The sequence below is a fragment of the Penicillium longicatenatum genome, assembly GCF_028827895.1.
Source record: "Penicillium longicatenatum strain IBT 33135 chromosome Unknown contig_7_segment0_segment0, whole genome shotgun sequence".
Taxonomy (NCBI): domain Eukaryota; kingdom Fungi; phylum Ascomycota; class Eurotiomycetes; order Eurotiales; family Aspergillaceae; genus Penicillium; species Penicillium longicatenatum.
In genome coordinates, this window is record NW_026643124.1 from 602,974 (window position 1) to 630,580 (window position 27,607).

At 49.3% G+C, this 27,607-nt stretch overlaps 10 protein-coding genes across 10 annotated transcripts; 6 read left to right on the plus strand and 4 right to left on the minus strand.

Annotated features, from left to right (window-relative positions):
• Positions 1-2,969: 2,969 nt before the first annotated feature.
• On the plus strand, positions 2,970-4,862 carry N7484_010502 (putative bZIP transcription factor; the record flags this gene model as incomplete). Its single annotated transcript, XM_057120889.1, has 3 exons — positions 2,970-3,319; positions 3,360-3,707; positions 3,764-4,862. 3 exons carry the CDS (start codon positions 2,970-2,972, stop codon positions 4,860-4,862), a joined length of 1,797 nt encoding a protein of 598 aa, XP_056966643.1.
• A 1,455-nt stretch (positions 4,863-6,317) lies between these two features.
• N7484_010503 (uncharacterized protein) lies at positions 6,318-7,409 on the plus strand (the record flags this gene model as incomplete). Its single annotated transcript, XM_057120890.1, has 1 exon — positions 6,318-7,409. The coding sequence occupies one exon, from the start codon at positions 6,318-6,320 to the stop codon at positions 7,407-7,409; it is 1,092 nt and encodes a 363-aa protein (XP_056966644.1).
• A 727-nt stretch (positions 7,410-8,136) lies between these two features.
• On the minus strand, positions 8,137-9,955 carry N7484_010504 (putative tannase; the record flags this gene model as incomplete). The annotated part of the gene is made up of 3 exons (XM_057120891.1): positions 8,137-9,350; positions 9,408-9,514; positions 9,570-9,955. The coding sequence occupies 3 exons, from the start codon at positions 9,953-9,955 to the stop codon at positions 8,137-8,139; spliced, it is 1,707 nt and encodes a 568-aa protein (XP_056966645.1).
• A 3,021-nt stretch (positions 9,956-12,976) lies between these two features.
• Positions 12,977-14,405, minus strand: N7484_010505 (tetratricopeptide repeat protein; the record flags this gene model as incomplete). Its single annotated transcript, XM_057120892.1, has 6 exons — positions 12,977-13,007; positions 13,068-13,132; positions 13,182-13,488; positions 13,541-13,634; positions 13,689-13,728; positions 13,785-14,405. 6 exons carry the CDS (start codon positions 14,403-14,405, stop codon positions 12,977-12,979), a joined length of 1,158 nt encoding a protein of 385 aa, XP_056966646.1.
• An 814-nt stretch (positions 14,406-15,219) lies between these two features.
• On the minus strand, positions 15,220-16,130 carry atp4 (F1F0 ATP synthase subunit 4; the record flags this gene model as incomplete). The annotated part of the gene is made up of 4 exons (XM_057120893.1): positions 15,220-15,242; positions 15,293-15,515; positions 15,583-16,031; positions 16,100-16,130. 4 exons carry the CDS (start codon positions 16,128-16,130, stop codon positions 15,220-15,222), a joined length of 726 nt encoding a protein of 241 aa, XP_056966647.1.
• Positions 16,131-16,360: 230 nt separating this feature from the next.
• noc4 (ribosome biosynthesis protein NOC4) lies at positions 16,361-18,051 on the plus strand (the record flags this gene model as incomplete). Its single annotated transcript, XM_057120894.1, has 2 exons — positions 16,361-16,965; positions 17,016-18,051. 2 exons carry the CDS (start codon positions 16,361-16,363, stop codon positions 18,049-18,051), a joined length of 1,641 nt encoding a protein of 546 aa, XP_056966648.1.
• Positions 18,052-19,027: 976 nt separating this feature from the next.
• Positions 19,028-19,762, plus strand: N7484_010508 (GPI anchored serine-threonine rich family protein; the record flags this gene model as incomplete). The annotated part of the gene is made up of 2 exons (XM_057120895.1): positions 19,028-19,174; positions 19,232-19,762. 2 exons carry the CDS (start codon positions 19,028-19,030, stop codon positions 19,760-19,762), a joined length of 678 nt encoding a protein of 225 aa, XP_056966649.1.
• Positions 19,763-20,474: 712 nt separating this feature from the next.
• Positions 20,475-21,604, plus strand: N7484_010509 (uncharacterized protein; the record flags this gene model as incomplete). The annotated part of the gene is made up of 2 exons (XM_057120896.1): positions 20,475-20,697; positions 20,736-21,604. 2 exons carry the CDS (start codon positions 20,475-20,477, stop codon positions 21,602-21,604), a joined length of 1,092 nt encoding a protein of 363 aa, XP_056966650.1.
• Positions 21,605-22,352: 748 nt separating this feature from the next.
• On the plus strand, positions 22,353-25,875 carry N7484_010510 (uncharacterized protein; the record flags this gene model as incomplete). Its single annotated transcript, XM_057120897.1, has 2 exons — positions 22,353-22,634; positions 22,735-25,875. 2 exons carry the CDS (start codon positions 22,353-22,355, stop codon positions 25,873-25,875), a joined length of 3,423 nt encoding a protein of 1,140 aa, XP_056966651.1.
• Positions 25,876-26,492: 617 nt separating this feature from the next.
• On the minus strand, positions 26,493-27,244 carry N7484_010511 (uncharacterized protein; the record flags this gene model as incomplete). Its single annotated transcript, XM_057120898.1, has 3 exons — positions 26,493-26,828; positions 26,876-27,168; positions 27,217-27,244. 3 exons carry the CDS (start codon positions 27,242-27,244, stop codon positions 26,493-26,495), a joined length of 657 nt encoding a protein of 218 aa, XP_056966652.1.
• Positions 27,245-27,607: the final 363 nt, after the last annotated feature.

Here is a 27,607-nt window from a genome sequence, read left to right on the forward strand (position 1 = left end):
GATGGAGTTGGGCCGTACTTGGGACTCCCCAGCACTAGGCATTCGAGATCGGGATATTTGTAAACGGTCTGTGTACAGGTCATAGGCTTATGGGAGGATGCTGATTTGGTTCTCGGAAATTTTGAACTGAGCTGTCGAGGTTTAGTGAAACCTGTAAAGACATCAAAATTGACTGGGAGTCATGTGATTATGTTGATGACTAGAATGATGTGTAGACTTACAGAAAAGTCCGTAATTCCTTCATATTCGAACTGCCCTGAATTGAGAGCTTCCTTGTGGCTGTACTGGATAGTGATAGGATAATACAGGGCATTGCGAAGGGAGGAAATGCTTGCACAGCCCTCCCCACCTTCTTGCAGGAAGGAGAGTGTAAACAAGTAAGCTAGTAGAAGGGAAGTAGGCCCAAAAATGACAAGGTGTCTGGAATTAGCCTTGAGATTAAATTATGTTTGTTTAGAAAGAGGGTGTATATCTCGAGACTAGAGATAGAAATGCAATAGCCATTGTCATTATGAGGATACTCAGAGATTGGGTATGTGCATAGGCTTAAAGTTCAGTTATTTGCATTGATGCCTTGAAGCTGAACCCACCAAGGAGCTAAGAAATAGAAAATTTCAAAATGAAAGAAAGTTTCCTATACCTTAGAAAAACAAATCATATAGGGAGAATACTTTCAAGACCAATATGAGATCGCAAAGAAACATGTCTATCGTATGGACAGTTTCACCGCATCGCCTCAAGACCTCATTAACCAAAGCAAGTATACACAATGACTCATTCAGCCAGAACCCTAAGATTATCAATCATATGATCAGAGAATCAAGTCAACAAAGAAACAGCAGCCTAGTAATACCTCGACATCATTCAATACAAGCATCACTCCCTCTTGAGATGCTGGTAAGAGCCAGGACGAGCCGTCAAAGTGGAAACGTTCCCTCGAATAGGAACATGCCCGTCAAATCCTACCAATCCAACTATTAGCAGCCTCCAGGCTCCGTCACATGTACCCAATGCTCGGAATGCAGAACGAAGATCAGGCAGGGAGTGTACATGGGCCAAAGTGAGGCTACTGTAGAACCGGGCTTGGCTGGATAACGTTTCAGGGATGTTGGGCAACGACGATAATCGAAGCATGGCTGGCCCCACGGTTTCCCCTTTTTATACTGAAACTTGCTATTCGACGGTATATAGTGGATCTACTAGATGTAGAGGATTTTTTTGTAGATCTGGAATGACTCATGCCAGCCGATCTCTTATGGTGTCAAGGAACTCCTAGCACAGGATATACGCCCTTCCTACGCTATATGGGAAAACGACATATGAACAAGGACACTTATAGAAGGAATCAAAATCTCACTCCCAGTCTAGTCGTCATCAGAAACTAAAAGCCCGGAAGGCGTTACAATTGTCCAAGCACACGAGAATTGAGGTCATCATCTTCTACAGTAGGCTCCGTTTCCGTTTGTATTTCCCGAGAACTTAGGTGTCATCCTATTACTAAGGCGGAACCAGGTCCTCTTCTCGATCTACGATTGGATAGACATGGGCTTTTCACCGCCAGATTCTAATCGGCCGGGGCGCTTTCGCACGGGGTCGCCGTTTCCGAGGACCTATCACGGAACCCTGGGTCTGATGCCGCGTCCTATAGCCAAACAGTATCAGGGGTCGGAAGATGCAGCCTGTGGGCTCGACCTTCCAGGAAAACACCATCAGAAGACAGGAACCGACGTGAATCTGCGCTCTGGGCGGTACAGCATATAAAATATGCTAAGGAGATGGGAGGGTTCCACATGTAGAAGATCAGAACCCAAAGAAAAGGGCCAAAAAAAGTAAACAAGTAAATAAAAAATTCGGACCATCACTGGTTCGCAAATATCGAAACTCTGAAACGGAAGGATTTCCAGTCATGAATGATATTGAGACCATTTTTGAGTTTGTCTTGGGTTCATCACGATGGCATCATCGTGTGGTTTCTCTTCCATACCACCCCAGAGTGCAAGGTGGGTGATGACCCTGGCCAAAAAAAGATACCAGGATTCGGGTTTGGGCGTTTTGGCCAGAAGATGTACCCGTCAGATTGGTCTGGGGTGGGAGCTGAAGGGCGTCATCTGGAGGGACCGAGTGATCAGTGCAGAACATCCGTGCATCATGCATCCGCCCTGCTTTCCCGAGGTGTGCAAGGCCTCGGGATAATCCAGAGAACCATGGAATGAGTGGTGGATCTTGACGGGCCGGACCCGTACAACGTATATCCACAGCAGTCAAGAATCACTCACGAAATGACAGTCACACCGAGTAAGAAATGATTGGAGAGGAGGGAAGGTTGAATCTCGGGCACAGACCTGTCTCAGCGGGCCGACAAGGTTGATCGATAGGCTATCGTTTATCGATAACGTCCCCCGCTTAAACGTGATGGGCTTTTCACTACGACAGGCACTTGGAGTTGATCCTCAGGGTAGAGAAGATTATTTTTGTTTTTAGTTTTATGTTTCCTTTTGGGCCGTCGATCAGGGAATGCCCGATCAGGTAGGGGAAAGGGGAGACAGCCATAGTATGCGCTCAAGGGCCCTGCACGTCTGCCCAAGATGAGCGAAGCAGCCAATGGCGGAGTTAGAGGCACACTCCAGTCCCGCGCAGACCGCTAATCGTACTGTATACTTTGACTCATTATTCATTGTCTATGTAAGACTTAAGTATCCGTGACTCGTGAGGTTTCGGGTCAACCGTCCATGCTTGCGCCTGCTACAATTACCCGGCGTCTTCCCCCCTCTATTTGCATATACTTCAACAGATCTTGGATTCATCTTGCATTTTCGATTCTATCGACTTTGCTTTTTTGTATTGCCTTTTCTCCTTCCACCTGATTTCATTTCCATTCTCCCATACTTCCTTGTCAACCTGTGTTGCCCCGCCCCGCCCCTCTTTTTCCCTTTACACACTATATCCACCCACACACCGCCTCTTCCGCGATGGCACGGTATTCTCAGTTTGACTTCTACCAGCAAAATCCATCACCATTAGATGTTACGCCATCAGAAGAGGAGGAGATGAACGTGTTAGACGATAAGATTCTGGACTCCACCTCACCCGGACTCTCTGATCCGCGACGTGCCTCATACGACGAGGCCTATTCACATCGGAATTCAGTCTGGTCCAACTATTCAGCCGGCTCCGATCAGTCTCGTCCAACCTCGCATCTGGGTCAGGCCGTTTTGGATTCTGGCGTTCCCTTTATGCCCGTCGATGGGGCCCACTACGCTCAACCATGGTCTCTCTCTCGGAATGCTTCCGGCTCATGTACTCCAACTGCCTACGATCAGTATCCATCAGAAGCTGAGAGCAACTCTGCGCCCTTCCAGGGGGGGTGCAGTAGGGCCAGTAGGCTCCATGCCCATGGGTGCGGTTTCATATCGTGGTGCCATGGGCTTCCAGCCGCCGGGTGGGGTCGCGATGTCCCCGCAGTCTAGCCAGGGTTGGATGCCGGCGCCTATGGATTTGTCCGATGCAAACCCGTCAAAAAGCCTATATCGCAATGGATCCCCGTTGACGATTCGTCGTGATGGGATTCGCAAGAAGAACGCTCGCTTTGAGATCCCTGCCGAACGGACGTTGAGTAACATCGACCAACTGATTAATCAGTCGACCAATGAGGAGGAGATCAAGGAGCTCAAGCAGCAAAAGCGATTACTGCGTAATCGCCAGGCCGCGTTAGTAGACTTTGAACAACCCGATGTTGCCGTTACTGACCTGATTTCATGCACAGATTGGACTCACGTCAACGCAAGAAGCTTCACACCGAGAAGCTGGAGGAAGAGAAGAAGCAATATGCTCATGCGATGACTCAGATGGAGGAAGTCGTCGCAAGACTTCAAAAACGAGAGGCAGATTTGCTGCGCGAGCAGGCCGACTGGATGGCTCAACAGCAGCAGGTCACTCAGTACCTGGAAAGTTTGCATATTGAGAAAGACGAGATGATCCGTGTACACACCCTGGAGACGGCCGAACTTCGAAAGAAGAACAATATCCTGATGGAGACTGTCGAGAAGTTGGAGCGTGGGGTCAGGCCCGGCATGGAATCCCATGGCGAGTTCGGCTTTGAGGATATGTCGATGGATGGCCATCCATGGGACGACTTCCCCATGAGCAATGGACTCCCCATGCAAGACCAGATGCCTGCATCGGGTCCGGTTCAATCTCACGCTCTGACCCAGGTAAACGAGAGAGCAGAGAAGCCCTCGAACTCGGAGTATCCGTTCAGCTGGAATGCCTTCTACATGTGTCTGCTCTTCGGTGCATTCATCGCTTCCAACAACACCTCCCTGCCCGGCCGAAATCTTCCCCAACTGTCGGAAGAGTACCGCGCCGAGTCGGCTAACGTGCTTAAAGCGGTACTAGCCTCATCCCCGTCGGATGCTGCTCACTCCACCAACGCAGTGGCTGCAGCTGCTAGCGCTGGCGCCGGTGCAGCCACCATGACCGGCATGGATATGACCCAAATGGGGCCTGGCATGAGCGGGTCCTCCACGCTAGACGAACTGCACGATACGCTAGTCATTCCAACCGAAGAGCAAGAGCGCGCACAGGTTTTTGCCATGAATGCAGATCAGTATAATTCCCTGACCACTTTCGAAGGGGACGGCAGCTTTAAGCCTCAGCCGCCGTCGGACTTGCAACAAGCACTGGCGGCTATGCGCCACAACGCGGCTCAGCATTCACGAATGCATGATGCCACCTCCAATGTATACACTAGGTCGCTGATGTGGGAACGAGTCCCACAGAAAGTGATCCATGATTTCCGTCGTATGGTTCAGGAGTTTGGGGCCGCTCCGGTCAAGCAGGAGATGGGCTTTCAGTCCGCATGACGCCGGGGTCCCACTTTGGCCACGACGTTTGACTGAAGCTAAATCGTCGTGATGGATCTCCCTGCATTTTGATCAAAACTGATTTTGGTTCTGAGCGAATCAGAATGATACCGAGCCGGCAACGGTTCTCCACTGCGTGCCTTAATAGACCACGCAATTTCCTTGTAATGACTTCTTGGTACTATTCTTATTTTCCCTTTTTTTTCTTTCTTCTTCACTTTTTCTTTCTGGCATATTGGATTCCGGGATGTTGATCAGTTAGCGATTGCTTTGGAGCGACTTTTGTGTTTTTAGGGAGGAAGGATTTCTATTATCATACACGGGGACTGATGTTCATGGGATGAGGGATTTTGATTACTGGCGATACGAGCGATGAGATCCACTGGGCATTTTGCTTTTGTTTTCTAGCGTTGGTACAAGCGGAGACAGCATTCGGGATGGGTCGTTTCCTTTTGGTTTACTATCTTCTTTGTCAATGTTTTTTTCTGCTTGGGAGGCTCTCACAAGGTTGATTCTTGGCTTCCTGTTCGAGCGTTAACTAAACCCTGGATTGGCGGCGACGCCCTGGATGATTTATGACCGATACGATGCAATTGGAATGATTTCCGACATGATGACATTGTTTTTTGTTTTAATTGGGTCGCATGGCGCGGCTATGCCCGATCTTCGAACTGGGGGCTTTTGGTCTGGCTTCACGGAACTACATCAAATACCATTCTTTCTGTGAACATATTCATTCTTCTGCATCTTCCTATTCTGTTTAGATCAGACTGACTCGCTCTTGTCTAGACTTTCCTATCTCGGCAAAGTTACGGAAAAAAATCGTCATGCTGGTGTTCTGTCCACTTGTTCTCATTAACCGAAGGACCTTGGGAGCAAGTCACCTCATCACAACACCCAATCACTTCCCCTGAATTAATTCCAAGGTCTGGTCCACTCAGAGGCACTAATGCAAGCTCGGGCCTGACTCCACGAGGCTTCCAAGATTCCGAGACACAGTGGGTTTGATCTTGCATGTTCTGGGTCTAGGTCATGTCATGGAGGCACGGTTTGTACGACGCCAGGACGAACCTCCACCACGTTATCCAACCACACGACCACGAAACTCTCTAGATCAGTTTTAACGTGTTCCAAATAATCAAATATGCTTTACTAGAATACTTGGTCCATAATCCTGCCCTGACTAGACCAGACTGTCTAATGGGGCGAAAACTCGTACCCAGGGTTCCCAAACTCCCAAGGTACTCATCCCAGCGGGGACGCCGATGGCGAGTTTTTTTTTTACCATTTATAAAATGGCAGGGAAGATCCTACCGCTTACAGGCCGTGCTCACCATCCCTTCATTCTTTTCTACTTTTTTGAGTCTTCTTAGATTGATTTGATATCAATTTATCGATCATATCAATCGAAGAAGGGTCCGGTTCTATAACCCGCACCCGCATCAGCCACCCAAAATGGCCTTCGACCCTCACAATGTCGACCTCGACACTGCCGACCCAACGGAGATTGTCTGCTACCTCAATGCTTCAAGCAATGACTACAATGGCCAGCTCGGCGCGCGTATCTCCGCCATCTTCGTCATCGGCATTGTCTCCTCCATTGCAACATTCTTCCCCGTGGTAGCTCAACGGGCTCCACGTTTCCGCGTTCCGCTCTACGTCTATCTCTTTGCCAAGTACTTTGGTGCTGGTGTTATCGTCGCAACGGCCTTCATCCATCTCCTCGACCCTGCCTACGAAGAGATTGGCCCGGCTAGCTGTGTAGGCATGACAGGACACTGGGCCGATTACTCCTGGTGCCCGGCCATCGTCCTCACCTCGTTGATGATCATCTTCCTCATGGACTTCGGCGCTGAGCGCTATGTCGAGAAGAAGTACGGTCTCTGCCGTGATGATCCCGAGCCTATCATGGCTACTGGTGTGGAACCTCAAGCTGACGCGCGCCGACTTTCTGCCCACGGCCAGGCTATTGATCGTCCTCGTTCCGCTGATAAGAACAACAAGCAAATGAAGGAGCTCGAGTCGCAATCCGATCTTGAAGAAGCGACCATCGAGCGCTCCTTCCAACAGCAGATCGCCGCTTTCCTGATCCTGGAATTTGGTGTCATCTTCCACTCCGTTATCATCGGCTTGAACCTCGGTGTCACCGGTGACGAGTTCGCTACTCTTTACCCCGTCCTCGTCTTCCACCAGTCATTCGAGGGTCTGGGTATTGGTGCTAGAATGTCTTCCATCCCCTTCAAGAAGGGTAGCTGGCTGCCCTGGATCCTGTGCACAGCCTACGGCCTCACAACCCCCATCGCCATCGCCATCGGTCTCGGTGTGCGTACCACCTACAACTCTGGGTCGTTCACTGCGAACGTGGTGTCTGGTGTTCTCGATGCGATTTCCGCTGGTATCCTGATCTACACTGGTCTTGTTGAGCTACTCGCTCGCGACTTCTTGTTCGACCCCCACCGCACCCAGGATGACAAGCGTCTTACTTTCATGGTCTGCTCGTTGCTCCTCGGTACGGGAATTATGGCTTTGCTTGGAAAGTGGGCTTAAATGCTACCTTTCTCAAGTTCTTGTCTTGCTTGCTTGCTTGTCTTGATATTTTGGAGAGTGAGAGAGAAGATATACCCGGTAGTGGTGTGACATCCAGCGTGTTTGTTGCCATGCCATGATACCTGATTGCTTAAATTTTAGATTGGATAAGATATGGTGAAAATAATCAGATTAGGATTCGGATTTCGAATGGCTTGTGTTTGTGCGATGGTCGCACTTAGGGTTCGGAAGTATGTAATACCAGGAATTGATCTAGGACCCTTTTTTCTTCTTACTTTCGTTTACTCTACTTTATAACTGAATCAAATTGGGCACAAAATTTTGATAATGATGAGGTTTTCGTTCTAGTTATGAAAATGACACCCACGCCCTTCAATCCTTGTAAAGATCCAAGTGGAGACAGTAACCAACCCTGCTGCACGGTATTGATGCAAGATTAGCTACACCAGGGTCTGCATTCACCTCGATGGACAATGACTTGCATCGCATATGCAGATATCCGCTCCGCGCCAAAGTATAGTTATATTGAAAATTGAAGCAGATAGATTCACCAGTCAGAATACCACTTCAACCCCCACATTCTTTACATACACATGCCGAGTGTGGAATTACTAGGTGGTCATTGCTTCCCGAAGTCTAATTAGTTTCAAATTCTAATCAGAACATAATGTATAATGATAATTCGACATAGAACTCCCTAGGCATATCTCATCTTATTCCAGCCCATTTAGTAAACAGGAAGTTTGTACGCATTAAGATCATAAGTGAAGGCATACACCGAATCCTGATCATAAACACACTGGAACTTCTTAGCATTATCAGTCCACAAAGGACGCATGGGCCAGCGGCACATAGTGGCGTCAATATCGACCGAGCCAGCCAGGGTGGCAGGCGCCTTGCCCTCCTCAACCCACTCAATAACACTCTGCAAAGTATACTGCGGCCACGGGGCATTAGGCTCGTAGTCATTCGTCGCGCAGTGACCGACACCAGGAATAAGGAAGAGGCGGTAGAAATCATCCAGAGCGGTAGCGCCCTCACGGTAGCCCTTCTCGGGGAACATGACGGAACGAACAGAGTCCCAGTAGCGGACTGACGAGGCGGTGGGGATGGAGTAGTCCTGTTCACCGTGGACGTGGATGACCTTTCCGCCGGCAGCTTGGAAATCTGTTAGATCGGGGTAGGTGGTTTGAAGGATATCGCCGTATTTCTTCTGAGAGTAGATCATCCATTCCTTGAGAGTGTCGTAGGTAACACCCTCCAGGCTATCGATGTTCTCGGCATCCTTGATGAAGTCGATGAACTGTGCGATCCAAATACCGCCCAGACCGCTGATATCCAGCTCATAGCTCTTTGTCTCAGAGTCGTACTGGGTCTCGAGATCGGTGAAGGTGGCACCAGGCTGGTAGCTGAAGTACACCCGCTTGCCATCCGAGTCGTAGAGACCCTTCCAGTAGGTCTTGACGAGCTCGATAGCCTTGGCCGAGACGGTGCCCGAAGCAGCGGGCGTAGTGGATCCGTAGCTAGAAGAAGCGGCACAGGAGTAGGATGCTCCTTCGATCTTCTTCCAGTTCAGGTGGTCCAAGCAGAGATCAGAGCGAGCAACGACGCCATCTGTCTTGCCGTCAAGAGGATCACAGCTCTCAATTGTCATGTTCATGATCTTCTCGAGCTCGCAGTTCGAGGGGTATACGCCAAGGGTCTTCTGCATGACGTTACCGCTCAGGTGGTTAGTTTGCTGCTGTGCCCAGCGGAAAGCCGGGGCTCCTGCGACGACACCGTCGAACTGATCTGGGAATCGCTGGACCTGACTCCAACCTTCGCGACCTCCCTCAGAGCATCCCTGGTAGTAGGAGTAGATTTTCTTGTTAGAAGCGACATTGTAGATGTTGCGGGTTAGCTCCTTGCCAAAGATGGCCAGCTCATTATGAGCTTGGTAGCCTGTCACAAGTTACAGAATTAGCGTCGTCCTGAGATTATTGAGTTTGTAGGTCTTACCAAACATGTAAGTTGCCTGCCAGTTGACAGTTCCATTCGCCAGCAGAGCAGCCGAGCTGAATTGAGTATCGAAGTTTCCGAATCCACCATCAGTCAAGCCACCAACACTAAAAAGGATCAGTTGAAGCTCAATTGCAAGCAGTTTGGATGTGCAAAACTCACCCTCCAGCAACCAGACCGGTGGGAATCGACATGCTACCCGAGTTGATAGCCCAACCACCACCACCGGTAGAAACATAACGATTCTTGAACTTTGATGGCTCAGGCAACCAGTACTGCACATGAACTACATCGCCATCAATGCCGTCGTGCGAGTATGCAAAGGTCAAATTGCAGTAGTTGAAGGTATCAGTAGGGAAAAAGATAGAAGAAGCGGTATAGTTGGTGACAATGCTCGTCGAAACCGAAGACGAGTCAATGGTAATACCATTAATGGCACCAATAGGCAATGCCTTCTTCGCATACGCGTCCGTGCAAATGCTGCTTAAAGAAGTAGCGGAGGCAGCAGTTGCAAAGGCAACAGCCGCAAGGGACCATGAATAACGCATGGCGAATTGGCAAAATCGTATCTACCCAAGACCAAGATCCAAGGTGCAGAGAAAGGGGTTGTAGATGCTGGGGAATTGAGCAGGGACCATGACTTGTATAGCTTTTATACTTGGTATGGGGAGTGGTCTGAATCCGGGGTAAACCCCGGAGTTTGCGCTGGGGGTTAAATGTTGTGCCGGTATCCCCACCACAACTGCTAGACTGTGGGGACCCCGGGCCAAGGGAGTATAATTTCACTTTTGGGCTGCCTTGTTTGGTCCTCTCAAGTATTCATAGTATCGAATAAAGTGTATAATTTGGATTAAGGATATTAATTGCCCTGGACCGGTGCGTCATTTTACTGCAACGTGATCTCTCCACCGTTTTCCCGTTCCCATCTGTGGGCCCTCTAGATCCATTTCCCATGTTGCAAATTACGAGATTACCCCGCGGATATTTGAAGCGTAGAGTGGATTCCGGATGATTCGGACATACCGTGATCGCTTAATGTGCTTTTTATGAGGATTGTTGGGATTGTCGGCCTCGGAGATCGGTCACCCAAAGTAGGTAGGATAGATGATGATCATTCCTCCTTGCATATCGTGGCATTTCCACAGAAAGTCATATATGTCTATAATAGATACTCTTTAAAAAGAAAGCTGCGTAGAATTTTGGACTCCGGGGTACCCCAGATCATACGGCTCATTTTCCCCAGACATCCGGTGGGTGCAGCGTTCCAGCAACTTAGAACCCCACAAGAACATAGTAAATTGTCCATAAATTCGAATAAGCCGATGCCCATTTTAATTCTCCGAACAAGGTTTCCACCGCCACAGAGCTTGTCTCCACAGAAGAATACTGTATACTGTAGTCTACCCCCCTGATCATCGGCCCCGATTACTCCATTTAGAGGCGAGGTTAACCCCGATGGACGTGCGGGGATCAACAACGCCTTTCCCATGTCACTGCTCGTCTAGCGACGTTGAGCATATACCCGTCTTTTCATCATGAGCTTCGGAGGTATGGGCTTGCATCATTATGCAGCACGTCTTCTGATTCCATTGGAGATGTCGAGTGGTGGCTGTGAAGGCTTGCATAATTTGAGAATGGGTATACTACCTAGTATCTCGAAAGCCCGTCTTCTTGGCCTTGATACCTGGGGAAGAAATAAATATAGCCGTCGGTATATTTTCCAGCTTTGTTTATGAGATTCACTTCGATTAAGTTCCTGCGATGAGCCTTTTTTTAACATTGGTTTCTCCCGAACTTTCAAAATGAAACATTCCAGGAGTTCAACTTCAATCAACTTGTCTTTCAACCTTTCCTTTTAATATGAGGGTACATTATTTATTGAGCGATCGAGGCTTTGTACTCCCTCGATCTTCAATCGATCTCCTTTGAGCACTTGAAACTCAGTATGATTGCATTCTAGGAGTACGGCTTTCTGCCCAAGATATCATCATATCCCCAAGTCTGATAGAAACGGCAGCTATGTAGATCATAGAGATCAACATCAGTGATCCACCTTTCATGCTCGGTAGATCTTAACTTGCTTCTCAAAGGTTATTCGAATCTTGGCCGATTCTAAACTTTCAAGTCCTATCTAACTAAGTCTGCAGTTCAAGGCGGTCCTCTACGTGGACAGCACACACTTATAGAATTTTCCTCATCACCAGGTAATAAGCATTCACAATGGCAGAAATACGATCCAACAGCTCACTGGACCTCTCAAGATGGGCGGCATCCACGTAGACCATGCAACCTTGATATATATCTCCGTCGGCTTCCGTGAACAACTCCTTGACGAGATCAGAGATATTTTCAACTTTCCTTCATCGTCCCAAGACATCTCCAATTCGAATCCAGACCATTGAGGACTCGGAACTTCATCATACATGTTACGTCATTTGAATAGTTTCATCCCTTGAAAAATCAGCCAAAAGATAGCCACCTGGCGCAGTTGAAAAGCCACCAAACAACATAAAGTAAGGGGCCAGAATAGTCTCCGAGAAGTGACGTAGTCATTCCTCGAGAATTCATCTAGTTTGAACGGGAAAAAAAGTCAACCCTTCCTCCGACGTCTTTCGCCGGGCTCCTTGCTCCCCACGCCAACATTCGACCGGCCGCTAAGCCCCGGAGCCTTGGGGAGGACCTTAGATATTCAATCCAAAAGCCAAAGACGAGCTGTAATTCGGGGTTCATATCCCTTGCGTGAAGCTGTTTCTGTAGCATCTTCCGCAACGTTGTCCTTTGCGATTGTGAAAGCAGACGTTGTGGGGTTGGATGGACTCCCAGTAGCAAAGAGAAGAGATAGGAACAAAAGAAAAGAAAGGCTATTTAGGAAGAGCGATGCTGCCTGTCAGATATGACTGAAACTCACATGTGGACAGGCCACCTGTATATACGACAAATGACAACCTTCACGACAGCCGTGGAACTGAGGGCAGTCTAACATCCCTTGATTCATTTCGCGCATACCAACCACCATGTTTTCTAAAGGAAAAGAAGAAAAGAAAGAAAGGTTCTGCTGCAGCCTCCCCACCTCAGTGCTCATTTTGCACGCCTCTCTTCATCTATGCCTATTCTAGGTACGATCGACTACCCAGATAACATTGAATGATGACATCGGGATCCTACGCTACCTCTTCGAAACATGTAGTAAATGTCTACATCGCCAGCCATGGACTGAACATCCTCATACGCAGCATCCTGACACGGCCTAGAAATCATGTTCAAACTCTTTGATGCGGAGTTAAGTTTCTCTAATTCTGAGCGCAGTGATTTTAATATTCACTGAAGCACTGAGAATTGCAGTTAACAGATCTATGCTTGGGAGCAACGTAAGCTGGATATCGCAGCCTCAATTGACACATGATATTGCAACATTCGGAGCAAAATTTAGTTGATATCGTTCATGGACTCGTGACTCATACAAGGTAAATTATACACAACAATGCAAGGTGATATGTCAAGAAATTTCATCAGTCATGCAGGTGGTGGCACATAGAAAAGGCTAAGGTCAAGTTTGAAAGAGTAACCTCTTACTGGGGGTTATACTTCTCTTTCCAAATCCTACCAAGCAGGTTAGCACAGCCACCTAGGCAGATCATTAGGGTACCAAGTATGACATACCATGAATTCCCCACTGTGGGACACCCACTCTCCTCGGCAAGTCGATAATACTTCGCTGCCTTGAACTACGATATACATTAGTATGGACCCATAATTCGAAGATTTATGACTTACCTTTTCCTTTTTCCCGCCGAATCCCTCAAGATAGCACCAAGCAACCTCGTTCATAGCATCGGTATCTCCTAAGTTTGCCGCAGTCTCATAATACTGCCTCGCAGCAGCGGGATCTTTTGCCACGCCCCAGCCGTTCCGGAAGCAGTTCGCTAACTCGAAAATAGCAAGCACGAGCTCTCCCTTAGCGGCGCCGCCTTTTTTGATTCCGGCACGTAGCGCCTCAGCTTCAACGGCCGCTGAGTTGGAAGCTGCGGCGGAGAGGTAAGTCACAGCCTGGGCTTCATCTTTGATACAACCCCAGCCATGTCTAGAGTATCAATTAGTTTTGGCGGTGATATTCTGGGCCTTATTATACGCACCGAAGAGCAAGTCCATACAAAACTTGACTGAGGGGATTGTTTGCACCATTAGGGTTGGCAAGTTGACCAAACATCTGGGTAGATTTTTCTAGATCTATATATTGTATTAGTCGATCTCCTTGGTTATAAAAGCGCAAACAAGACTTACCACCGGACTCATGCAGTCGAATCGCTTCCTGAATATTTGTCTGAAGAAACAATTAGCAATCGGCCTAAGTCGTTTATATATATAGCATGCACATACATCGTCCTGCAATTCCCCAGCACGACTCCGACTCGAACTCCTAGACTGACCACCCCACTCGCTAGCATCAAACTCAGATTGCAACGGCGACCCAACGCCCCCGAACTGCGGATGATGCTGCGCAAGCACAGTAGCTCTCTTTTCCCACGCCGCCTCGCGCTCCTGCTTGTCACCCCCAGCATCATCATCGATCTGGGGCAAGTCCTGCGGAATATTCACCGATGAATCGCGCGAGTCACTGCGACTGCGCCGATTGTCGCGGTGCAGTAGGTTTGAGAGCCGGCGCTCGCGGCGCGGCGGGGAGGGACTTGAGAGTGATTCTGAGCGGGAGGCTCGGTTGCGTGAGAAGAGCTGGAAGCTGCGGCGGGTTGTGCCTGAGGAGGCGTGGGGAGAGTCAAGGGAGTCCACGGGGGATCTGAGGCTTGTTGGTGAGAATGAGGGGTCATCTGCGTGAGTTGGTGGTGCTATGACTTCTTGACCAAAGGTGTCTGAGCGGAGGAAGGTGATTTCTGGGGGCGAGCTAGAGGTCGGGGTTGTTATTGTTATAGGTGGTGGGCCAGAATGAGATGTATCGCTTGCGACTTCATCGCGTTTGTGGAGGATATTGCGGAGGGATGGCATTGTGGTTGTTGTTTGCTGTATGTTGATCTGCGATTTGCGATGTGAGAAATGCGATGCGGATGCTGCGGGGAAGCGCTGGGGTGAGATAGAAATATTCAATAGATGTGAAGAGAGTATAGGATATTAAATTCAATGTCCAGGGTTTAAAGTAGAAAATAGTTCAGCGCGTAAGAATAGAAACAGGCATAGTGGCTGTGTGCCTGCAGCTGATGGCCTCGGGCGATCCTTGGGTCTGGTCGGCGGCTAACCCAAATGAAGGACACAATATACATGATACGGCCAAGGGTGGCACCCAACCAGAGTTAGTGGAACACCAAAAGAGTCTAGTGCAAGGCATTTGCAGAGTCGGAGATGTCAAAATGACATCGGAACTAATTAGATATGTCTGATAGTACGTAGAAGGACAAGTTCCACACGTGGCCCGGTCCCTGCATGTTTAGCGGGTCTGATGTCAACCAGCCCTACGACCCTTCCCAAGGTGAGATAGATATAAGTTGATGAGAACAATCCTTGGACGTATGTGAAAGATGTGAGGGCGAGATTGCGATCGAGATTTAAGTTCATATGTGTCCTCTCAACTCTCACCGTGTTCGGACTTTGTTTCCGAGCTACAATACGAGACATACGAGGCCGATTCGATAAATGAACCATTAGGGTTGGATAATGAGATCGAGCAGTAGGATTTACCCGTGCACTCGCGAAAGCCAGTAAGAGTGACAGAAAAAATGGTATTGCAATTCTAACTCAGCAGATGCAAATAGCCGCTATAGTTTTGTACACATGGCAACTGCCGGCGGAGCCACAGTTGTCCCATTTAAGCCTTGGTGGTCATGATGCCTGGTGAATGTTAGTAGATGCTGAGGGGAGCAGGAATAAAGAGAACTCACGCTCCACATCGGCAACGCTCTGCTGGAGGATCTGCTGCAGAACCTTGGGGTTCTCAAGCTCCTTGTGGATCTTGGCAATGACGGACTCGGCAAGCTCACGCTGCTGGCGCTGCTTAACCTGGCCCTCGTAGCGGACCCAAGAGTCCAGGACCTGCTTGGCCTCAGTGGCCAGAGCAGTGCGCTGCTCGAGCTCGTAGGCCTGAGCCTCAAGCTGGGCAGTCTCCTACTCAAGAAGTTAATATCCACCCTATACTTCTTAAAATAATGCCCTTTGGCAGATGAGAACCTACCTTGGAGACAGCGAACAGAGCCTTGGTGACATCAACAACACCGGACATCTCCTGGACGTTGTCAATGCGGGTCTGGACGGCGCTGGTGTGGTCGGCACGGGCAGCGTTCAGGATGTCCTTGTGCTTCTGGACCTGACCCTCAGCCCACTCGCGGTATGCAGGGCCACCGTACTTGGCAACGGCAGTGAAGACAGAAAGCAGACAGAAGGCGGCAACGGTCTCCTCGTTCATCACGTACAGCTCGTTGCTGATGGCGGCAATGGACAGACCAGCGGCGGCGGACAGAACGGCAGTCTTGGAGACGAGGGAGTTTCCGGGAACAGCGTTCAGGATAGACTGAGCCTTCTTAGAGGGGTCCTCGGCGGGGACGTTGGAAGCCGCGCGGATCGCAGTGATGGCAGGGACGACAGGAGCGCGGATGGAAACGGTCGGCCGCAGCCGGGCGGCGCCTGGAGAACGGAGCAAGTCAGTACCTCTGAGAATCAGATCGGACGCAGAAGAGTTAGTCGAGACGTACCAATGGCGCTCTTAGCGAGACGGGCAGCCATTGTTGCAGATGATTTAAAGATCCTGAACAGGGTGGGTGAACGGAGAGGAGGTTTGAGGTCGGGACGGGTAGGACGGGCTTGCACACGCTAGCCGCTTTGGGACCTGGGATGGTGCGCGCGGAAAAACCCGCTTCCGAGATTCCAAAATTCCATACTTTTTTTGCTGATCCGAGATCACGCCAGTGAAAGACGTCGTGTATTTGAACTACGGCAGCAAGAAATTCAACATCATGCCCGCCGCAGTCGACGCTTCCAAGAAGCGCAAAAGCAGCAAAAATGCTGGAGCCCCCTCCAAGCGCCGTGCGGTGGCAGAGGACGATTTCGCCGACACCCTGTCTACTATCGAAAAGCTCGAAAACGAGATTGCGGAGTCACGAAAGCACTACAATAACATTGCGACCCTGATTTCGATGCTTAATGTTGATAAATCAGCCAAGAACCCGGACCTTGCTGTCGCAGTGTCTTTATGCCGAGTGTTCAGCCGATTGATGGCAGCAGGCACTTTTACCGAGTCGAGTCGTGCCGCCGAGAACGAAAAGATCGTTACCGCATGGCTGAAGGAGAGATGCCTGGAGTACCAGCGGGCGCTGTTGGTTATCATGCGCGAAGGCGATACTACATCTCAAATCACCGCTTTGACGCTGAGCATGCGCATCATCAAAGAGCGCATCACACATATCCCCGGAGCCGACAACAACGTGTGGTCGACAAATTTCAAGGACATTGTGGAGGCCGTGATCGAGGCTCAGGACGGTCAAGATTTGCAGACAGAATTCATTACAAAGTTCCTGAAGGAATTTGAAGACGTGAGATACTACACTTTTGGGCAGATCTCGTATGTAACTCTATTCCCTTGACCGATTGTTTCTTGCTAATGGTGACTAGTGAATACGCTGCCATCCGACGAAGCTCCGATGTCCTCGACTCCCTCACAACCATCCTCTCTGCATGTGACGACGTGCCCGCCGAAGGCCACAAGTTCAAAAAATTCTTCGCAACCCCCGCAGCAACGAACAAGCGGATCACCTCGGTGAACTCCCACAAAAAGCGCGCGCAAGAGGCATGGCTGGCAATTCTTCGCAACGACCTTTCACAGGCACAGCGCAAGAACCTTCTGCGGATTATGGTGCACCATATCGAGCCTTGGTTCAGCCGACCCGAGCTCTTGATGGATTTCCTGACGGATTCCTACAACGCCGGTGGTGCCACTTCGCTCCTCGCCCTGTCTGGTCTTTTCTACCTCATTCAAGAGAAGAATCTGGACTACCCACAATTCTACACCAAACTTTACTCGCTTCTCGATGCGGACCTGCTGCACTCCAAGCACCGTTCACGATTCTTCCGTCTGATGAATACATTCCTCGCCTCGACCCATCTTCCGGCTTCCTTGATGGCTAGTTTCATTAAGAAACTTGCCCGCCTGGCCCTCAATGCCCCGCCGTCGGCCATTGTGGTCATCGTCCCTTTCATGTACAATATTTTCAAGAGCCACCCCACATGTTCCTACATGATGCACCGGGTCATCAACGACAAGGAGCTTGCAGCCGAGATCGAGGCAGAGGGCATGGATGATCCATTCGACCCCACAGAGAAGGATCCTACCCGCACCGGTGCCATCGAGAGCAGTCTGTGGGAGATTGAGACTCTTCAGTCTCACTACCACCCCAACGTCGCTTCGATCGCTCGTATCATTTCCGAGCAATTCACCAAGCAACACTATAATCTGGAGGATTTCCTGGACCATACCTACCAGGGAATGGTGACGCAGGAATTGGGAACGGGAGAGAGACCTTTGAAGAAGACTCCTGTTGTGGAATACCAGATCCCCAAGCGTATCTTCACCGATCGTATGCTCGAGGAGGATGGTGGTGTCGACTCAGGCCCTGGAAGCTTCATGCGTGGCCTGTGGGAGTTTTCCTAAATGTAACATTTTAGCATTTTACCATTAGCTGGCGTTTGGAGGAAAAAATTGTTGACATCATGCTAGATTTCAGTCTTGCATAAAAGAAATGTCTTATCTCGATGTTCATACAGTCACGCGATCAATATACAAACCGAGTTTAATCAGCCTAAGTTCAACGAGGATTCTAAAGAGAAATTGCCGCAGTTGTATACTTTGCCTGTCGAAGTCTGACGGCCGCCCTTGCAGATTATATGATCGACAGCGATCTCCAGACTCGAACGACAAGATCGACAATATATACAGTGCAGTGAGCTTTTTGCCCCCTTGGTATGGAATTGAAGCTACAGGTCTCAGAGAACAATGCTCAAAGTCTTGGAATACTTGGCTCGACATTATGAATTACGGGAACGGGTCATCGAAAGCCCTATGCCTTGGTTATCAACACTTCGGGAAGGGATAGCATTCCCAATGGTCCTCCACCAGCCATGGTCTGTGCATTGTTGATTCTGGATCTAAACTGTCAAGGAGCACTTGGTATGATCAAAACAGTTCAAGCCTGTGGAATCAGTGAGTATATCACGACTGACTTTGGCTCACCTACAGTATACCTTCACTGTGCGCCCAGTATTGATACGGTCCTGTAGATTCTAACCAGTTGAGACTTTGTGTGGAGAATTCCATGCATTTACTGGAAAATTTTCTCTAGCCAACGGGGTTACATGCTTGTCGAGCAAGATGAAGATGGTGTTTAAACCACCCCAGGAATGCGACATTCTCCCAGGGCGTGGGTATCAACACAAAAATACCAGCACACTGGACCTATGCCTGCTTTGCAAGGGCTGGGACTTTCGTTCAGGAGGATAAGAACCTTCAAGCGCCACCTGCGTCCTGGCTTTTTGGATATCAATCTTCTTCGTCGACTAACATAGGACTTTAATCCGGCATACTTTCGTTAATATCCCGTTTCTAATTGTCATTCATTATATCCAGCATAATGCATTTCACTACCATCCTCGCTGTGTCAGCTTCTCTCGTCACCCTGGGCTACGCTGCCGACCCTCTCTCCTTCACCAGCTGGCCGGCAGATATCGCCGCCGGCAAGCCCGTCACTCTGACATGGGCCGGTGCTAATACTCACGCGGTAGGTTGGGATCAGTTTTTACACTGATCATGGTGAATATTTGCTGACTTGTTTCAGCCTGTCACTCTTACTCTCCGAAAGGGTACTTCGGGAAACCTGCAGGACGTGGAGACCATTACCGACCAGGCTAAGGACGGTACTTTTACCTGGACCCCCGGCGCGAACATCAAGGAGGGCGAGACCTATGCCTTCCAAGTCACCCAGGATGGCGAGCGTAACTACTCTGCTTTGTTGACGGCTGCTGCCCCTGCCAACCCCCAAGCTTCCGAAGCCACCCAGACCGGTACTTCCGCATCCACCACCGCTGCTCCCACTGGAACCACGAGCATGTCCAGCAGCGAGATGACCGGCACTACCAGCAGGGCTTTGATCAGCTCTTCAGTCTCTGGCACTCCATCTAGCACCCCTACCTCCACCTCTGCCACCAGCTCCATGTCGGCCGAAGCTCCCTTTGGCACCGATGATTCAGTTATGAATGGAAAGGAGGCATCCGAGACCGCGGGTGTTCAGAGCTCTGCGTCAATTTCGCGATACTCTGTTGGGCTAGCAGCAGGTGCCATTGCTGCGCTTTTCTACATTGGATTTTAATTTCACATTCTGGTTTTCTGTTTGGGTTTGGGCGATGCAATGTCACTCGTTTCATATCTCCACGTTTGGGCTGGGGCTACCTTCCTGTATATACATCCCAATACCCCTTGATATCATTCATAGGCGTACTTTAGTGGAGGTAATTGAGTCAGTTTCTGGTTTCCAAGCGTCTTTATTTTTGAATTACTTCTTTTTCAATGTACTATGATCTCATTATGTTGACACCAATGTATTCATGGTTCGCCCATCATTTCTTAGCGTCCGGCCCTAGTGAAATGGCGTACGTGACGGAACGCAATCCAACTGGATGAAACTCCTTTTCATTTCCACGTCTATTCCCTACGCGCCTGGTTGGAGTGCTTATGTTTCCCCTGCTCCTTCTGCTCTTTGTTTCTATTAATTCCTTTGTTTTGATCTTATGGGCACTATTGATTTCAGGGTCTCCACAACGCGCGAACGACCCACATTAGAATGTCCCGTCAATTCCAGATTCGATGATCATAAGAACACCACTCACCTCGTCGAACTCAATTTGAATACTGGTACGTGTGACACCCTCCAGGTACAGTGTATTCCCACGGTTGCGCCATTGCCTCTATTCTGGAAGGAGAGAACGGCCCCCCTCGCATCGTGCAGGAAATCGGATCTGTCATGCAGACACGCACACTTCACGTCTGGCCCCAATTCTCAGCGCCCCCGAACGTCATCCAGTATGGCTCACCTGGGGCGCGTTATGCGACGGCTTGAGTCCTTTCGAAAGCTCGATACCATCCATACTGACTCCTCGTCTACCACGACAGAAGCGCCACGGGTAAATCTCCCACATGTGGACACACAGCTGAACATGCACCAATGCAATGACTTTTTTGAAGATGAGGCTGGTAACGGGCTTGGGCTGATGGCGGATGAAAATGGCATTGACACTAGTCTGACCGGTTAGTTGAACCTTCCTCTCATCGTTTGCCTGACTCAGAGCTACCTCGGTATACTGACAACCCGCTGGTTCCCGCAGACTCCAACAATTCCCCGTCACAACCATCCAATTCATCCGAAAGCCCAAATCTGAATACCGAGGCCCCCACAGAATGGTCCGCCGTCGGCCATGCCGCAACCGGCAAATCCGGACGTGTCATCCATAACCTACAAGAAGAGATCGCGCGCCTCACACGCGAATGCAGCCTATACCGATCGCGCGCCGAGGAGACACAACGTTCCAACGAAGCCTTGAAGATCCAAGCACAGAACATGAACGAGCGGCTTCGAAATCTAGAGCAGGTCAACGAGACCAATTTGAACTCCATTGCTCGCAAAGACCGGAAAATCGAAGAACTCCGTGCCGAGCATGCGGGCGAGCGGAGTAAACGCCAAGATGCTGAAGCGGACGCGAGCAGAACAAATGAGACTATGCGTGAAGAACGCGAGAACCATCATCGGGAACAGGCACATACACAGGAGATTGCCAAGTACCATGAGACACAGTATGAGGTCTTATCCAATACGACGAAGCGCGAGAAAGCTGAGCTGAGTCGTCGGGTGAAGGCGCTGTGGGCGGAGTTACAGGCGATGGCAGAGGCACAGAAGACACAGGTGGTGTGTACGGAGCGGCTAGATGTCATCGCCGAACAAAAGAACAGGGAGGTGGAGGGGCTAAAGGAAGCCCACGAGAAGCTTTTGGAGAATCATGCAGAGTATAAGAAGACGAAAGATGAGGAGCTTCGGGGAACGATTGAGCGGGCCCATGCCAATAATGCCATGATTGATGCTGCTATTGTGTCTTTGAAGGAGACCGAAGCAGAGATGAAGTGGGCTATCCAGTTGAACAAGAACCAAGTTCGTGACTGATGTAGGGATTTCCCCTGGAATTGCGGTTCCACGCAGTTGCTGACGATGAAATAGAACCCCAACACCCTTTCTACACCACCTGCCATTTCAAATTCCTCGCTTATTGCACATCCACCTTGGGTTATTTATGGCCTTTTCTGCATCGTCCATTCTTATTTTGACTATGGTGCATGGCGTTTCCGGGTAGCACAGATACCCAATGACAGCTTTCTGTTGACCTAGATATTGTTAGATCTCATGTATGACGACCGCTATGACACTGTGACTTCGACCTTCCAAGGCATGTTTATTTTTGTTATCTATGTTCAGTGCAGTTAATAAAGAAGACCTTACATCAATACCTAAATACCTAACAAAGTGGACCTTTCTCATGCTCGTGGCTGGGGCGATACATTCCCAGCGAGAGCTAGTGACCTTTGTGTGCGGTCGTCATCTTGATGTTAACCTACAGAGCTCTTTATTATTTCTGAGTCCTTCCGTCACATACCGGAACCAGGACTGAAGGCACTATTCACCTGTTTCTAGTGAACAATTCCTTACTTTTAAGTTACTTATAACACAGAAGTGAAGGAGTCTTTGACTGCTTCCTTTCTACTCCGCATTTACTTCGCTCTTCGAGGCCTCTTTCCGACTCATGCCCTCGACCTGAGACAATCGTTTAAACGTGAGTTCATGATTACCGAAGGATATGATACTGGGATTCTCGGGCTAATGAAGAATACAAATAGATCTTCAAAACTGCGAGGCCATGGCAACCAAATCTTCCTCAAAGCCTAACGACGGGCGTAGCGGCCTTCAGGAGCAAAAGTCGCGTTCGATGGATGTTTCTCGAACCTGGATCCCCAAGAACGGCCTATTGGGATACTTCGCTCATGACCGGTACGGGCTTCTCCCTCTTGTGTGCCTTGCCACGGCCACAGAGGGCCATATCGAGCAATTGAGTGATGAGAACCGTATTCAACTGCGGAGCTCCACCGAGTGGGAGGTCAATGAGGCCATGGAGAAACTCAATGGCCTCGCATTGGTTATGGTAAGTCTAAGACTCAAATCCTATGATGTCACGCATATAGTTAACCCAACAGAATTTAACCGATATGCCCCATTTTGCAACCATGGTACTCGCATCTCAGGCTGGTTCACTGGGATACAGGGTAGAGGATTATACAGCTGTCAATAGGTTGGCCTCTCAGCGTGTCCTGCTCGGTGCGACCACACCGGCTGGGGAAGTTCTGGGCATGCAAGTCCCAGTGGCTTATCGTTACAATGCAGAAGTTCGCACATGGGAATTGCTTGATCAACTGTGCAATCCACCTTGTCTTGATACTGCTATTACAAATGACCCCGAAATGACTCAAGCATGGGCAGACTTTCGCTTCCCAGCGGTAGGAAGCAACAATGGCTCCACCGAAGCTCTTCCGTTAGCCTTCAATCTCCGTCAGAGTGTCAGTGTTGAGACAGGCTCCAAGGAGCATCTTTACTTGCGCTCTAGCAAGGCAGATGAGCTTACTAAATGGGTTCAGGACGCCATGCCGCCATCTGCAGGTGAGCGAACAGGTCCTCCGAGTTCGACTCTGGCCAGTGTTGATGAATCAGTGTCTGAATTGAAATCCTCGACCAAAGAGGTGACTGAGCCGCGCAGGTCGCGCGGTATCAGAAAACGCATGACTAGGGCTGCCTATGAGGCGCGTCACATCTCTCTTCTAGCTGCCCAGTCGTCCAGCTCGGCTCTTGTGTCTGGATCACCAGTCTCTGCTCCTACATCCTTAGAACATATAGTGACCCCAACCTCGTCTTTGGGCCCCCCTCCTGCTAAGACCTTCGATGTTGCGAGCACCCCGAGGTCACTTCCCCGCCAAGCTAGTACCCTAGAGCTATCCACGGATGGAACGGTGAATAAGACTAATTCCAAGACTATTCCCGCTTCCAAGTCATCTCTTCGGGCGACAGCTGCCGCATTTCTGAGTATGAGAGGCAAGAAACCGAATAGGTCTTTGCACGCATCTACATCTCTTCGACCAACAGCCGCAGTGTTTACTCCGGCCCTGCACCCTGGAGACCAGTTTGAGGCTTTTCTCACTTCACCGACTTTACGTGAGCCCGAATCGCGGATTATGGTGTTAAAAGACCTGGCGGGTGCGGAAGAGGAAGAGGATATTCCGGTTAAGATTACTGGCACAGCCTACGGAAAGATAACCTGCCCGGTACCCGGCCAAGGAATTCTGATTGATTTTGGATCCCCGACAGCTTCTCCTCCTGGAAGCACTCGGCGAGGAACGGTTGAGGATCAGAATGTTCCTATTGATTTATCCTGCCCTGTGGAAGCTGACAATGTGGACGAAAGTCTTGTCAATACCTGCCCTCTTGAATTCACTGCTGATGGAGAGCTGATTGTTCATGGACGGGATATTTTTGACATCGAATCCCCTCTACCAGCCCTAGCTGCCGAAGAGAGGGCCTGTCGCATACATTCCACGCCAGATAATCTGTCTTGGCTTGAGCATCTACCTGGTACTTTTGACCGGTTGAAATCCGGGGAGTCTGAAATCAATCTGTCTCCTGCGCAGGGGACTGCTACTTATGAGTTCCTGTCCATGTCGGATTTTGATGCTGAATCCCAAGGTGAGATCATGCTCGATTTGCCAGATTATCATATAGAGCGAAAGCCAAGCGAAGCAGAGGACAACTTCCCACTAGCTGTATACAGCCTGAAGGAAAATCTACCAATTCTGAAATTGCCCAACTCTCCATCCCGGCTTGATAAAGGAGGCAAAAGCAAAGAACGCGAAGTCGAATCGCCCGGAGTCCCAGTTTTGCATCAAACAATGAAACAGAAGGCTGCGCCAAATCCCATCAAAACGGATGTCATGAAGCCTCAAGCTGTGACGGAGGCCAGTGGTAATGCCGTTATCTCAAAGGCATCGGGTGAGGCATCAAAAAGGCGATACTCGTCTGCACAGCGCTGTACACCAAGCCTCTCTTTCGAACCACGGGCGATTTCTAAACCATCTCAGATGCAGCAGAGACTAGCGGATTCACAAAAAGAGCAAACAAAATATCTATTCAACACCATCGAGCCGCTCCTTGATGCTGCCAAGTGGTATCCAGGTCCACTGAGTCTGAGTATTAATATTGGATTGCTTTTGCTTTTTCATAGCCCCAATCTCGCGAAAAAGGAAGTTATGTTTTTGGATGACTTGAAGCAACATCTGAACAACAGTCTTGGACCTTCTACCTGTAGGTTCTTTGACCGACTCACAACCTCGCCTACAGACGTTGACTACATCATCAATCTTGAAGTCAACGATTGCCACCTTTTCGACGAAAAGCCTGAAGAACAGACTTTCCAGTATGAGTTCGATTGCAATTTCGGTGGGGAGCAGTTCTTGGTTGTTATCGACCAGTCCCACAACATCTCCATTGCCAAATCTCCGGTGCCTATCGGGTCGGTCCACCTCAACGCTCCGGGTAGCATATGGGACGCTTCTCTTACCATCTACGGTTCTGTGGGGCATTTTAATGCAGATTTTACACGGGCCAAAGAAGCCGCGGAGGAGATTGCCCGAAATATGTTCGTTGAGCCCGGCCGTACTCATATTCGTCTTGTACTGAGGACGCCGAAAGACTTAAATATCACCAAGGTTACTCTGCAGCGCACAACAATCCACCGACACATTCCACCCAAGGGCATCGACTCCTGCGACACCGGTCCATACATGTATCTGCGTGCCAAAGAAACTCAGGACCTCATCATATCGGCCAATTATTTGGAGAATATCATCACAGCCCACAGCGCTCCGCGGAAAGAAATGGTGAAGGCTAACCGGCAGTGGTGGAGTGTCTCCCTGATCTCTCCAATATTGAACGCGACGCTGCATCGCAACTCAATGGTTGAACCGGGTGACAAGACAACGGAATGGACAACAAAGTGTCTCTTCGGGGATGATGCCGAGCACCTGTGGGAAACTGAGTTCTCTGAGCCCTTGCCCAAAGTCCCAGTTTCTAGTGTTGGATCAGATACATTCAACGAGGTTACCATTTCCTCTTCGATTGGTTGCGCTGGGCTAGCTTCTCTTGTTCGCCTTGCAGAAACTGTGGTTAAGAACATTGATGCTGTCGGGGCAAACAATGCTGGCCCACGTATGAAAGTTTCCAGCCCAATCAATCGTCACGGCGATGAATCAAATGACATGGATAAGTCGACTTCTCGGGAGATTGCTGTCACAGAAAGCAAACGAGATCTTGTGGCTGAAAAGCAAATCCGATTTTGGTGAGTGAGACTTGATCGGAACAAGACCCAAAAACTCGAAACTCCAAAATATTATCTACAAGAGTGCAGATGAATACATGACCGCCATTCTACATTGAGCCTGCGGCATACCTCTTGTGGAATTTACTGACCCCTGAACCTTATCGAATTTCGTGGGCTGGTTTTCGCAGTGTGTGCAGGGTTTTGTTTCAATACTGGCCAGTTTATCATGTCATTATCTTAGAATATTCCCTACTCCGGGGCCCCTTCCACTGAAAATGATGGATCATATTTGCAAGTTACTATCAGTAGTGTAGTACTACTCAAACAACACAAAGGAACCTTTGGAAATCCACTCCAGAGCTGGCATAGGCACCGATTAAAGGTCGTTGAGTGCCCATTTTATTCGTATTTCTTCCCAAGGTAATCCTTGAGTGGTACTGAGTGTCTATCTACCTTGTAACTGAAGGAGCTTTAAGAATTTTAGTTCGATGTTGCAGCCTTCTAAGTACAATTTATGAATATTTTGTTTCAATGCTGGAATAAAAAGACGGATGGGTAAATTTGGAGATCTATGGAAAGCCTCCCACATTCCACTACGAGCTCAATGTATAATCCGACATTGAAAGGGGCTGTTGTTAGTCAGACAGCACTGCTAGGCTCCAAATTTCCAGTCATCTCATCATTTTGTCGAGTATGTAGCCTCCTTGCAATCTTGTTGGTGAACTTGCTCTCAGAATTGGGAGTGACCACAGCGGCCCCAATCGAGACTGCACCAAATGCAATTGCAGCCAAGTAAACTATTTTGAAGCTTTCCGAGTAGGCCTCCTTCTCACCATACTCTGCTGCCGAGATGATCTGTGCCGTGCTTCCAGGCACTGCCGAAAGGTTCCCCGAGCTGATACTCTCCAGCAAAGAGCTGGAACTCGATGAAGGCCGGCTTGGATCGCGTTTTGAAGGGCGTATTTTGGCGTGTTGCTAGCAAGTTGTGTATCCAAGATAGCAACGAATATAGCCTGTCCCACGGCAGCAAAGACACCTCGAATCGTACCTAGCAACCCGAGGGCAATGCCAATGTCTCCCTCTTTCACTGTAAAAGAGGCTGTTGTGAGTGTTGCATTCTCGATATAACCCACAGACATGGCGCTCAACACAATAAAAATATAGAACATAGTCGGAGTAGAGGGAGTTGTTGCGCCCAATGGGGTTGTGAACGCCGTCAAAGCAATTGCCCAAATCGTCATTTGCCGCCTTTGCTTCCCGATGAGCTTTAAGAATGAACCACTCAACAGTTGGCCGACGATAACAAATGCGGGGCCTGTGAGTGTTAGATGGGGAACCATGTTGACAAGACGAGTAAACTCACTGATACAGGACTTCCATCCCACATCCATGGTAGATGTGCCATAGAGTGCCCCCAACTGTATAGGATATAATAGTAGAAGAGCGAAGGAAACAGTGTATCCCACACTATTGAGCAAAATAACACTCATGAGCCTGCGGTTCCTAAAAAACGCCATAGGAATGAAAGGATAGTCAACAGGTCCATAAATTTCCCAAAATGCAAATCCGATCAACACCACAAAACCGATGACAATGAATGTAATCACGATTTTGGACTTCCAATGAAAAAGAGACCCTCCAAAGGATATTCCAAGTAAAAGAAGAACCATTCCAATCGTGAAAAGCAAGACTCCACCCATGTCGAGCAGTTTCCACCTCGATCTTCGCTCTGCAGCGCTAGTATGCAGCATTTT